The sequence below is a fragment of the Neomonachus schauinslandi genome, chromosome 2, assembly GCF_002201575.2.
Source record: "Neomonachus schauinslandi chromosome 2, ASM220157v2, whole genome shotgun sequence".
Classification (NCBI taxonomy): domain Eukaryota; kingdom Metazoa; phylum Chordata; class Mammalia; order Carnivora; family Phocidae; genus Neomonachus; species Neomonachus schauinslandi.
The window spans coordinates 125,741,608-125,754,713 of NC_058404.1; the positions used below are offsets into that span (position 1 = coordinate 125,741,608).

Below are 13,106 nucleotides of genomic sequence, written 5' to 3' on the forward strand. Positions count from 1 at the left end.
TGTGCGTGAGTTAGAATTCATTCAACAAATGCACAGTGGACGTATTTCTGGGTAAAAGGCAGTCTGCTTCCCATACTCACAATTCTCTGCCATGATCCATCTGCGTTCGGTACTCTGGTAGGTGCCCAATACATGTGTGTGGAATGACCTGAATGGGCGCCTGAGTTATTGAACCCCATGCTTCCAACTGAAATGTCACCAAAAAAGAAGATTGTGTTTTCCTTTTATATTTTTATAAAATCCATTATTTTCCTGAACCCTTAAAAAAGAAAGAAAGAAAGAAAGGTCACAAATTGCCTACACATGAGTGTCACTAAAACGTTTAAAGCAGGACAGGAGCTAACCAAAGTGCACAGGGATGATTCTGACAGCAAAGGAGACTCAGCATATTTTGTTCATTGATAACTTAGGGTTTTTGCTGTTTGGGTAATTACAGCTGTACTTGGAAATGCTTCGTTAACTCCCATTAGCTTGTCTGAGGAATAAAAGTATATTTAGAATTTGTCTTCATGTTACATCTTTATAGTATAAGTAAAGTTACATAGCAAATTTTTTGATCAGCCACAGTTCTTGAGAAATGAAGTATTCTTTTCCAGATTTAATCTGGTATAACTGTTTAGTTCAATATTTGGTGCTGACAGACCTTCCTAATCTGTATCAGTATATTTTCCTCTCATAGGACGTTTTCTTTTAGTTTTTGATAATTGGGAATTGTGCAATGGAGAATTTTAAGCAAAAATGTTATTATTTCTGTAGGTAAAGGAACTACAAATTTTTTTTTTTAAATGCCCCAAATGCAATCCAAATCTTTACTTGTTGGCTGGTTTTGCCAAGTCCAAGACGTGGGTTAGTTTTCTAGTGATTTGCCCTTTTCCCTAAAAGTTCATTGAAAATTGACTTATGTTAATTGTTTATATTTTTGCCTGTTTTTTCTTTCATTTGGAGTTCTTCCCATTCGGGGTTCTGATTGTTATTTTCCAGGATTTGATTAAATCTTCCACTTGTCCATCAGGAAATGCAGACTGTACTGAATTTGCCTTACAACATATGATGCAGATTGCTGAAAGGGAGTTGATGGTCAGGAGGATTGAGTCACACACAAACCGGCAGGGGCTTACGTTGGAGGGCCTCCAGGCTGCAGAAGTGAGAGTCTGCACGAGTTAGTTGTGGTGTGGGGGAGGCGCTGTGAGGAAACCTGCTCATTTGATGAGAGAGCCAGCCAGCGGAAGTAATACGTCCAGTGATTTGCTTTTGACTTTGGGCATGTCATTGTAGGAAGTATTGCAGCTTGAGAGACAGATGGGAGGACACCTCCTAGAAGAACCTAAGGCTCTTCATTTTAAAGGCAGCACCCACAACCTGCGCCTATCGATTCACGATATCACCCATTCCCTCTGGAAAAGTAAATTGCTGGCGAAATATCAGGTAAGGTTCCCGAGCTGAACCAAAGGATTGGAGACAGCTCCAAGAAAGAAGTCTAAAATTATTTAGACATAAGATATTCCTTTCCTTGAAGTTAATTCTGTAACAGTACTTGTTTCTCTAAAATGGTGTAAAGTTATTTAGGATTTCTGAAAAATACTCCAGAATATTTGAATTTTTTTTCTTAATTCTCCTTCAAATAATTGCACTGTCATTATTTTACTTTTAGTAAAAGGACTTCCAAGTCCATCATTTCAGTTCGCTTTCAGAATAAATGCTAACACTGAATTGATAAAAACAACCTCAAAAATGCCTTTGTGAGGGAAAACAGAAGAACAATGTTACCCTCCGTGTGACAAATTAGACCCCAGCCTTGCTAGGAAAATACCTTTACCTTGAAAACTTGGAAGGAACACCAATTTGGAAATTGAAATAGCACCTCCAAATAAAATCTGATCAGGATTTTATCAGATAACAGCATAAAAATACTGGTCCAAAGTCTCACTGCATGGACACATGGGAAAAGCAGAGGCCTCTCCAGGGGTTGTCACCCCCTCCCCCAACGTCTTTGAGCCTGAGTTCCCAGAAGGCTGTGTGACGGGATCTCTAGCCTCATACCCAGTCTCAGGAGATGCAGACACACTTTGCTAAGCTGCAGGTCCGTGTCTACACTTCGCTAAGCTGCCAGTCCGTGTCTACACTTCGCTAAGCTGCAAGTCCGTGTCTACACTTCGCTAAGCTGCAAGTCCGTGTCTACACGCATGAGAATCCAATCCCACACCCCAGCACTGCAGCTCCACAGGCTGTGACTTCCTGATAGAAGTCAGTGAACATACTAAGAGTGAAGGGAAGATTTCCAGCTCATTCTTAGTCTCGTAGGTCTAATATGTACACATAAGTTGTGGGAAACAAACTCCCTAGCTTGCTAACACTGTGGAGCTTTCGTAGGGGGTGCCTACCAGAATTTTCTGTATAACTCAGCCCTCGGTAGAGGGATCTATCTGGCTTTTGACTTTCTCATGGAATCTCTCTCTCTGCTTTCTTCTCTCCTTTCTTTAGCAACTGCCATAAAACCCCATAAATCTTTCCCTTTTATGAACAGTATCCTTTGTGCGATCAGAACAGAAAATACTATTTTAGTAATAATGATAATCTGATAGTAGTTCAAGCCAAGCCTGGCTGAATTCCTACCATCTGCCAGACACCCGTGCACTTTGATTTATCTCATTTAACCCAGCAGGTCTATGATTAGGTACTCTTTTGCTTACTTTTTCACAGATAAGGAAACTGAGGCATGGGAAGGTTAACTTACCCCACAACACCAAGTAAGCAAGGGGAGGGTGTTCTCATTTATACTGAATTGGGCTCCAGAGCCTCTGTTCTTAACCACCATATTCTCCCCACTTCTTTTTTTTTTTTTTTTAAGTGTATTAACCTTTTCTTTCCTTTATGGACATAAGATTCTAGAATGGGCTCTTTAAGGTGGTCCAGACGTTTAGAAAATGTATGTCTGTTAGAGGCTTGGTGCTTTTTAGGCCAAGGATTTTCTGCGGCAGCTCATCGGGGCCCCCAGTGTCCCGCTTGCAGTGAGTTTTGGTTTTCCCCGTCCTGTGCAGAGGGGGCACGTAGGCATGAAAGGGAACTGGGTCAGTGCTTTATCCTTTAGACTTTCTTTGCTTTTCTCCAGAACACCACGGCAGGGATTCCTTTTAATGAGCAATGACTGGAGTGTGTAGGTTTTATTCTGGGAATTCGCTAAACTTTTGAAAACCCACTTCCGATGGCTTCTTTTGTAAATGACAGGGAAGTGGCAGACTGGTTAGGTATATAGATTTTGGAGGCTGATTCCCTGGGTTCATATCTCAGCTCTGCCACTTACTAGCTGTGGGATTGGAGGGGGGGATGGTATTTAACATCTCTGGGCCTCGGTTTTTTCATCCGAAAAGTGGGTTGGGATGTCCTTATGCATGGGCCTCTCTCAAGGATTAAATAAGGTAATGTGTACTCCCGAGAAAAGTATTTGGCAGGCAGTGTCTGAGAGTCCCTTTCGGTGTTAGTCCCTCATTGGCAGTTAACATGGTTATATCCTTTAGGAGATTCCTTTTTATCATATCTGGAGTGGGTCTCAAAGAAACCTCCACTGCACATTCACCCTGGAAAGATTTAGCCTGAACACAGTGGAGCTGGTTTGCAAACTCTGCGTGCGACAGGTGGAAGGAGAAGGGCAGATCTTCCAGCTCAACTGCACCGTGTCGGAGGTAAGAAGCTCTTGTCTGCCTCAGAAATCAGGGGAGACAATGACCTTGTGAAGGAGAGGGGGGTGTGGAGGATAAAGGTGTCTCAACATAGGCCATGGGGGAAGTCCTGAAACGCTTGGTATAGGTCCCATTTATTAATAGAGTGATATTTTTAATGAACACAGGGAGCAAGATATAGAAAAGAATACAATAGGAAATCCTTTTTGAAAAATAAGCCTTTTCTATTTTAGGTCATGAATTTAAGGATCATGTTCTAACTTTTTACGACCGATCCGAATTTCAAGTACAAGGTAGAATTTAAGTGGTGTGTGCATGGAGTCACTTTTCCCGAAGCATCCCTTGGTGCACCGTGTTCTCCCCATCCTCCTTTTGAACAGTAGAAACCCTCCACACTGGAGGAACAAAGGAAAAAGAGTAAGCCAAATGGTCAGAAGGCAGCATTTCCCGGGGCCTCTCAGCCAAGCTCGAGCCCCTGGCTGAACCACAAAGTGCAGGACTGTCATATATTTTAAAACTACAGTGGGACAGTCGATTTAAAAGACTCTCGCGCTGTCTCATGCACAGTGACAAATGAAATGTCACACTCTGTGGTGTGTTTCGTGCCCCATGTTGTATTTAAAGACTGTCTTCCTTGGCAAACCAAGGAGGGGGAAAGCATGTCGGGCTCCAGGACACTCCATCCTTCTTTCCCACAGCCTGCGGAGAGCCACGGCCACCGTTTCCTGCTGTAGTTCCGTGAGACTTTTGACTCATAAACAACTTTAGTCACAGACCCTGGTGACATTCATAAGGAATGATCTCGGTGTCAGAGCGCCATGGCAACCATCCGGCCCTCCGAGGCGGAGGCCCTATCTCCCAGGCACACAGCACCACCCCTGCTGGCCCAGGAGGGTGTTTTCACTTTCCAGGCCCAGCAGGTCTGCAAAGTTCAATAACCACCCGGCTCCCATGACAACAAAGGCTGCGGAATTTTGGAGGGGGGGCGAGGACGTCTGCTCCTTTGATGCTTGCTTTCAGTTCAGTGTGAACGTTTGCTGTGTGATGAAAAGCTGGATGAGGCGTGGCGGCCGCACGTGAAAGGGAGCTGTTCAGTGGCCCCCACCACCTGCCCCCAGCCCCCCCGCCCCCCATCAGGGCCATTGCTGGGCAAGGACAGTTTTGCAAAGTGTGATCACCATTTAAGGACTTTCACCCTTGTGCCAAGGTAAAGGAAAGACGATTTCTTTTGCAACTTGGTGGCAGAGAGGCCAGCCCTCAGTCCCGCCAGAGGCCTTTGGCCGCGTGTGACAAACAAGCACATTTCTCTGAGGGAGGGGCAGAAATGACTGGAGTCATATGACTTTGGGGATTATGGGGCACTCCGCTGCTTTTACTTCTGGGTCACTGCGTCCCACCGCTATGGTTAGCATTTGAATGCGGGTGCATGCGGCCCACAGAGGGGGGACGTGTGGGGCTGAGTACTGATGCTGAGGAACAAGGCTCAGCTCTGAACAATTGATTCTGGAGAGCCCTGAGCCCCGGATCCTCATCAAAAGCTCTGAGTCGGGGTACACTGTGACTGACAAACCGTAACCAAACATAGAAAAGACGCCATTTGTGGTGCCTTTCTCCTGCACGGGGATCACAAGGCTAGCTGGCAGGTGGGCTGGGGTTGCAGTTCCAAAGTGCGCTTTTCCAAGAACGAGCTGACTGGCTAGGAATGTGCTGCCCCCTCCCCCCAGCCACCCACCACTCAACGCACTCACCAGCAGTCATTTATAAAGCCGTGGCCCTTGGCCTCTCTAGTCAGGAAGGACCTGTTGCCCCCCAGGGAGATCAGGCTGTGCTTGACATAGACCATGGGGATGTCAAGAGTCGGCCAATTGTTCCTTACCGGGTGCTTTGACCAGAGATTCCTTAACAAGAGACAAAGCCTTTAGTCTCACAGAGATGGAGTTTAAGAATGAAAATGTCTGAAAGAAGAAAAGCAGGGGCATGAATGCACGCCCAAATGTAAATAATGAAAAATTTTATTTTATTTTTTTAAGAGGGCTATGGGGGAGTAATAACAGTGAAGCTACCCATCAACAAGAGAAAAAACAGTGTAGAGAAGAGAGGGAAATTTAAAGTCTCGTCAGGCCTTCTATTTACTGGTAGCTATACACAGAGACCTATGATAGGAAATTCCCAAATGGACAGTTCCACGGGGATAAGGGCAATCACTTCACCCCTCTCGCCTCAGGTTCGTCATGTGTAAATTGGTACAATAACAAAGGATGAACTCTTGTGAGCAATGAATGAGTGAATGTTAGTAAGTGCACTGAACAGAACTTGGCTCATGGCCCATGTTCAGCCAGTGTTCATCATTATTGTTGGTCCCGTTGATGCTGTTAGGATTACTGGGTTCTTGAGTAAACTCTGCCTCTGCAGTCTGTGGCATCTGGCATCAAAGTAAACTTTAGATTCCCTTTCTATCAAAATAGTAAAATAAAACCTCAGTCAGCCACAATAAAAATAAAGGAATGAAAAATAAATCTCAATAAGTAAATGAATAAATATTCATTCCCAGAGTAAAGAAGATGGCTTGTCTTCCCAAGTTGGTTGATCACACCTTGCTTTAGATCATAGCTTTGAACCCTGGAAAAGGTGGAACTTCGGGAGGCAGTATTAGTCATTTGTTTGATTCCCAGATAAAAGTAACGATTATAGTTTCCCACATTTGCGAGGCCTTCTAACCACTTTCTGTACACTTCTTGTACATGAAGAATAATACTTAAAATGCGCAAAGTAACATCAGCCTGCTGAACTTATCCCATCTACTTACTCTTTAGTTTTCTGTAGCCTGTTTAAACAACTGTTAGGAAAATCTAGTTTTCTGAGGTGACTTCAGGAAGGAGAGTCAGAACACGGGAGTGGAAAGTTGTTTCTCCCACACAGCACTGAAAATGTGCGCAGTCACCCACAGCAGCTGCCGGGCTAATGTTGAAAAATCATATGCTTAACTGAGAGAACCGTGGCATCAAAGACAGATGGTACCAATATCATAAACGATTATTGTAATAAGCATTCTGTGAGAATAAACTCTACTCTTACCTGGAAGGAAAGGAAGAACTAATAGCAACTGAAATTTTTAGATGAAATGTAAATGTATATTTTTGTTTTACCTCCAAGCCCGTTGTCATCCATCTGATAAGAGAGACAAGGAATTATGCCCTAATGGGCTTATTGCATCCACAGACAAAGAAATAGGCACAGTAGTCAGGGCTGGTGACTCGGGCCTCGAAGGCCCACATGAAGGGGTGAAGGTTTTTACTCACAAGGAAAAGGATGGCAACATGAATATGTGGCAGACCCTCCCGAGAGGCAGGCCTGCCTTTACCTGGCCTTTACTTCAGGATTTAATGGTGAGACGGGCCATATTATTAGTCACTTTTACTTGGAGGGAAGCTCAACATGAGTCTGTGAGGTGGGCTTCTATCAGGAGGCAGCTTTATACTCCTTCTGTACTAGGAAACATATTTTCTCTCATTTCAACAAATATGACTTGAGGAACTTCTGTATGCAGAGCACTGTGCTGAGTATCATAGGGGTTCTGAGGATGACAAAAATACTTTCATCTCCGAGAAATTTGAGGAACTGAAAGAAGTAAACACATAAATATGGCCAACATGCCTAGGGCAGGCAGAATGTGTGGACCGGGAAAAGTGCTGCGGGAGGTCCCTGGTTGGTGGCTTTGGGTGGGTTTGCTCAGGGGAATCCCAGGGACATGTCTTTGGTCCAGACTTTGAGAGGTTTGCCTTACAGAGATTCAGGGACAGAAGAACTATGAGAGGTAGAGCCTTAAAAAAAAAAAAAAAAAGCGCTAGGAACAGTGAGCGGTCCAGTCTGAGACAAGTTTGAGTCATGTCCAGGCAACAGGAGAAAGGGATGGGTTGGATTGTCGAGCAAGGGGAGCACAGGGGCTTGGGGCCCCTACTCCATGTGAGGCCCGGCTCTGCACTCTCTTAAGTATCAGCTCTGGGGCCTCATACCAGCCGATAAGGCAGGTGGTGCTAATGTCCCGCACTGTGCAATTGAAAGTGGGGACTCTATGTGGTAGAAGGAGCATTTAAGGCTTCTTAATAAGAGAGAGAAAAGGAGAAACATCACTTTGGGAAGATGAGTCTGACAGACTGGGATAGACCACAGGCAAGCAGTAAGGAGATACTCTTTAGTATCTCTTAGATACTCTTTGCAGCAGCAAGAAGAATCTCTGGGGACAGAAGTCAGAGCTCCACAAAGCAGACCCTCCCTGAGCAGACCTAATCTTCACGGCCAACAAGGGACGGTCACATCTGGGGACATGGGGGCTTTCCTTCTAGGCCCTGTCGTTACTGTCCCCATAGGAAGGATCTCAGCCTGAGTGACGGCACCAAGCTGGGGAAATACCATGTAATTTCTCTTCACCTCCACCTCCCCAACCCTTTGCACACATCATTTTTTTTTTTTTTTTTTTTTTTTGCCTAATATAAGTGATGAAGCGCTTTGGTTCAGAAATCCCCAACGCAAATCCGTTGATAAATACTACCACCTGCCCCCCCCCCCCGTCACTCTTCTGACCCCCTTTTTTGAGCCCTGTGCCCGGGGGGGTCAGAAGCCCTCCTCGCTCAGGGTCCCTTGGAAGGAGCTCTGCCAGGTACGGGGAATGAGCTGCAGGCCGCGTCCCCATCCGGGGACTCCAACCCCCATTTGGTGCTGATGTGTTTCATTCGTACCAGTCTTTTAACTGGCATGTGCTGGAGTTAACACGGAGGAGCGCATGGAATCCTCAGAGGCTCAGTTTGCCAGTGTGGGGGGGTTTGAGGCCAAATACTGTGACGGCAGCAACAACGCCCCCGTGTGTTATAGGAAAGAATTTGTTTTGCTCTATTGTGCCCTCCAAGCCCCTGGATGGGACCCCGTGCGGCGGGATCGCACAAGCCTAGCAGTGAGCCTTGCCAGTCAGCCCGAGAATACAGAGCATGCGGTCGGTCTACACCGGGACACAGCGCTGATCCCCACGGGGGCAGCCAGGTTTGGGGGGCTCTGGGCAGGGGTGGCACTGCCCCTCTGAGCTGAGCACTCTGCACGGGACCAGAGACTTCATGATGACTCAAACTGCACGTGGCTAGTTTATCCCGCAGCAACTAATTACGTACACCAAGAAGTTACCTGCTTTAAAAGAGAAAAAAAGAGAGAGATGACATTTAAAGTAGATTAAGTAGATTTTCTTTTATTGCTTTAATAGTTCTCAGGCAACATTTGCTTTTGCTTTTCCAACCAGCAGAAGTGATCAGAAAATGATTAGAGTTTCTCCTGCAGATGAAATTCAGATTTCGCATTTGTGCTGTTTTATGAGCTGAAACTATTTTAAGAGCCAATTTATGGTTTTCTCTCCTAAAATTAGATTTAACAAAAATAAGGGTGTACAGCAATTGGAGGATGCCATTAGCGCTTGCCCTAAGGCAATTTACTGTGTTCGCCATTTTCTTTAAAAAATTAGTCTTAATTTGATACCATTTGGGGGTGGGCTGTGTTCCATTTCATTCGACAAAAGCGGAACCGACTCTTCTTCTGCAGAGGTCAGAGAGAGAGAATTGACTGGGGCATTTGCCCAGGGCATTCCCCTGAGGGTCACACAGTTTCTAGAAGCTCTGCCTTCTAATCCTAGATCTGTTCATTCTGAAAGAACTGCCCTTTTGAACACTTCTCCTCTCTTGAAATCTAACCCTTTAGGAGTATGGATAGTCCTCTGTCCTCTTTCATCCTGAAAAGGATGAGAGAAAAGCCGGTATCACGCCAGAGGTCCCACCTCGCCCAAGCCCAGTCCGTAGCGGAAACCTATATATCCAAGGCTGTGCAAAGTCAGCCCAGAACGTCCTTCTTCTCAGCCAGGTCACAGCTTTCGGCCGGGAAGAAGCCATTCTTACCAAGAAGAAGAATAGCACTCATTCTCTTCTTACCGTTCAAAGCAAGGCATTATGTCGATTGGTTCAACAGAGCTTGCTTTTGTCTTGGAAATAATGCTGTGTTGTTCCTGTGCCTGAACTTACAGGAACCCACTGGCATCGATCTGCCTCTGCTGGACCCGGCGAGCACCATCACCACCATGACGGGCCCCAGTGCTTTCAGCATCCCTCCCCCTATCCGGCAGAAGCTCTGTAGCAGCCTGGACGCCCCACAGACCAGAGGGCATGACTGGAGGATGCTGGCTCATAAGCTGAACCTGGACAGGTGGGTGTGGCCAGGCTTCAGGACTGGTTTCTGTTAGACTTAGAGCTCCGCGGCTGATAACTGTTAGACTTAGGGCAGCATTTGGTTTTTCTGGGTTTTTTGTTTTGTTTTGTTTTGTTTTGTTTTCCTATCCATCCATTTACTTTTCATTCTGCAAACCTGTATGAAGCTTCTTTTTTGTGTCTTGCACCATGGTCTTGCAAACACATCGTCGAGAGATATTCGGGGGGCTTCTCTGACAAGCTAAGTATCGAGTTTTGTGATCCACTTTGCAAAGCTGATGGGCTGAATCCCCGTAAATAATACGTCCCTTCACTTAAAGTAATTGTCTTTCCTCATCTCCTGTTGAGCAAGACCTACCCCTGGATGCTTAATTAACATGCTAATCACCGCCTTGATGCTGAGTTATAAAGAGACCTCAAGAGCCTCCTCTGTGGAATGCTGCCCTCACTCTCAAGCACAAAACATGGCGTGACCTGTCAAAGATGATCAGAGCGCGGGCTGGAAAGAAAACATAAGGGTCTTGATTTCCTGTTTAGGATATGACCCATAGACATCTCGTCTCTTAAATTATCTTACTCAGAGTTGAGGTTAACAAAGTTAAACATCGCGTCTCCTGTCTGGGGCTGATCTAATTAAGTGTGTGCTAGTTATTTAGGACGGCTCACTGTAAACCGCAGCTTCTCCAGTGGGACCCGGAGACTTAAAAGACAAATGGAGAGACAGAAGGGGTGAGTACCAACTGCAGAGAAAACAGATCTGTATATCTCACCATTCAGCACACTTTCCCATTCCCAATTGCAGGTACTTGAATTACTTTGCCACCAAATCCAGCCCGACTGGCGTAATCCTGGATCTCTGGGAAGCACAGAACTTCCCAGACGGCAACTTGAGCGTGCTGGCGGCTGTCCTGGAAGAAATGGGAAGGCATGAAACGGTAGTGTCTTTAGCAGCAGAAGGGCAGTATTGACCCACGCCGGGACTGGAAGTTGAAGGACGGGAAGGCACTGGGGGTCTGTGGCCGTCCAGGGCATCGCCGTGGAGAAGGAAATCCAGAGTAGACCATGACCGATGAGTTTCACAGGCAAGACTGCAGGCGGGAGAGGGAAGGCAAGCAGATGCAGCTGCTGACAGATACGCCCACCGCATGGACATCATCACAGGACTTAAGGACAATTGTGTAAATTTGTACCTTGAATTTAGAGACCGACCTAATTTTCCTCTTAGTTGGGCTGTATGCTGTGTGGTACAGGATCTTACAGTTTCCTAGGAAACGCTTTTTATTGCTATCCAGGTATATGGATAAACTTTCTTAACAAACCCAATTTCTACAAATGTTGTTTACATCAGATTGGACAGGGATGCAGACACTGTCCATGGCTCGTTCTATTTTTGTTTAAATCATTTGAAGTTGAAGCTGTGGACAGTTTGTTGTGTCTATTTCAGATTAGTAATTTACAGAGAAATGACAGACTTTTGCCACAAACTGTGTGCATCAAGTGTCTCAGATAATCCTCCCCATCGGTGTTCTGTTTCTAGAACTTGTAGAACCAGTGTTACTGTTTGTATCAGGGAAGTGGAGAATCTAAGTATAAAAGAGAAATAACTAAGATTCCTTATTCCTTGAGGGTACCCGTCTGGTCACCCTCTGGGAATAAAGCTGTAGCATTGCAGGGAAGACCGTGATTCATGTTCAGACACACAAACAAGCATTTCTTCACCACGTGTGTGTTTGTAAGATGCAATTTGAAGTGTTTTGGGTTTTTTTTTTATAAAAAAAGGTATCATTATTATCACTATTACTATTATTGATGAGTATTTACAGGTATTCTAGTAAAAGGATTTTCTTTTAACTTCTGTTATTGTTAGCAGTACTGTTAGTATTTAGGTATTGACTAGACCTGCTTCACCTTCTGATGGGATAAGGTGGGCGTGGTCACCAGTTTAATTAAACAGGCTTTGCTTCCTTGACCTTTTATCTTCTTGCATCCTTCTGCCCCAGAAACATAGTCAATGCTTACTGGCTTTGTCAGTCTCTTCTTTCAGCTGGCTCAGGCAAGGTCTTTCTCCTCCAAGTCTTGTTGTGAGAAGCATTCTCGACTGAAGTTCACTCAACATTGTGGTTCTGTCACCGAAACCCTGACACTGCCCCCCCCCCCCCGCCCCGCCCGGGTACTCTGTCTACTCGAGAGGCTGTGTGCCTGGAGGAACAGCCTTTGAGCTGGCAACTGGAAACCCGGTTCTCATTCTGGGTGTGTCATTGTCTAGCTGTGTTCCCCTGGGAGAGTCATTTAACCTCACTGGACCTCAGTTCCCTCACATGTCAAATGAAGGGGTAGAAGTAGTAGGTCTTCTCAAGGTTCTAAAATGCTGGACTCCTACTATGATGTCTCCAGTCTCCTTCATCAGTCCAAGGACCACCATGGACTCTGAGCTGGAAGCTTTAAAGAGTCAGCTAGTCTCTTGCCCAGGCTACAGTATGCCTTCCAAATAGTTCCAGCTTGGAAGAGGAGGATGCTAACCTGTAGCCTATTTGTCACGCTTTCAAGCCTTGTCTCTGGGCTGCTCGCCAAGAGACAGCATACCTTTATTATCATTTTCTTTCCTCTCTTGGGGCCACTTGCCTTCCTGACCAATTGCAAATTATGTTCTATTATTGTCTTAATTAGACTTTTTTAAATTAAAAAAAAAGTTAACTGAGAAGTAGTCCAAAGACGACTTTGTGTAAACTATGGTATTCCCTTAGAACTGTCACAGGCTCTTTGTTTTAACCCAGGGACTCAATTCATTCAGCAAGTGGGAAATCCAGGGTCAGCAGCCAGTAGCCAAATGACGATTGAACAACAAGCACCCATGTGGATGAATCAGAGCCTTTGAAACATGGCTGTGGTTAACTTTTGGGCTGGAGGTATACAGGTTGCTGACTGGAGTTGAATGAGAAATCATTCCATATATTTTCCTCCTTCTTTAGACATGTATTTCCTCTTCTATTTTGGTGACTTCTTGATATTCCCAAGACTCCTCCATCCTCCTCATTGAGGAACTACTGATACTCTGGTACAGAGCCTCTTCTCTCACCCCTTTTGTTTCTTATCTTCTGTTTTAGGCATACATTCTATAACCTGTCTCTCTCAGGCCACCCCCTGCACCATACATAAGTCTCTGTTATGCTAATGTGAAAGGAAGAGTTTGCAG

General features: G+C 45.3%; 1 protein-coding gene across 1 annotated transcript in view; it reads left to right on the forward strand.

Moving 5' to 3' along the window:
* Positions 1-10,881, forward strand: part of UNC5C (unc-5 netrin receptor C) — a 340,887-nt gene extending 330,006 nt beyond the window's left edge. The window contains exons 13-16 of the mRNA XM_021680394.1: positions 1,276-1,425; positions 3,516-3,680; positions 9,733-9,911; positions 10,716-10,881. Of these exons, the coding sequence (XP_021536069.1) occupies positions 1,276-1,425; positions 3,516-3,680; positions 9,733-9,911; positions 10,716-10,881 (660 nt within the window). The remainder of the gene's footprint in view (positions 1-1,275; positions 1,426-3,515; positions 3,681-9,732; positions 9,912-10,715) is intronic.
* Positions 10,882-13,106: the final 2,225 nt, after the last annotated feature.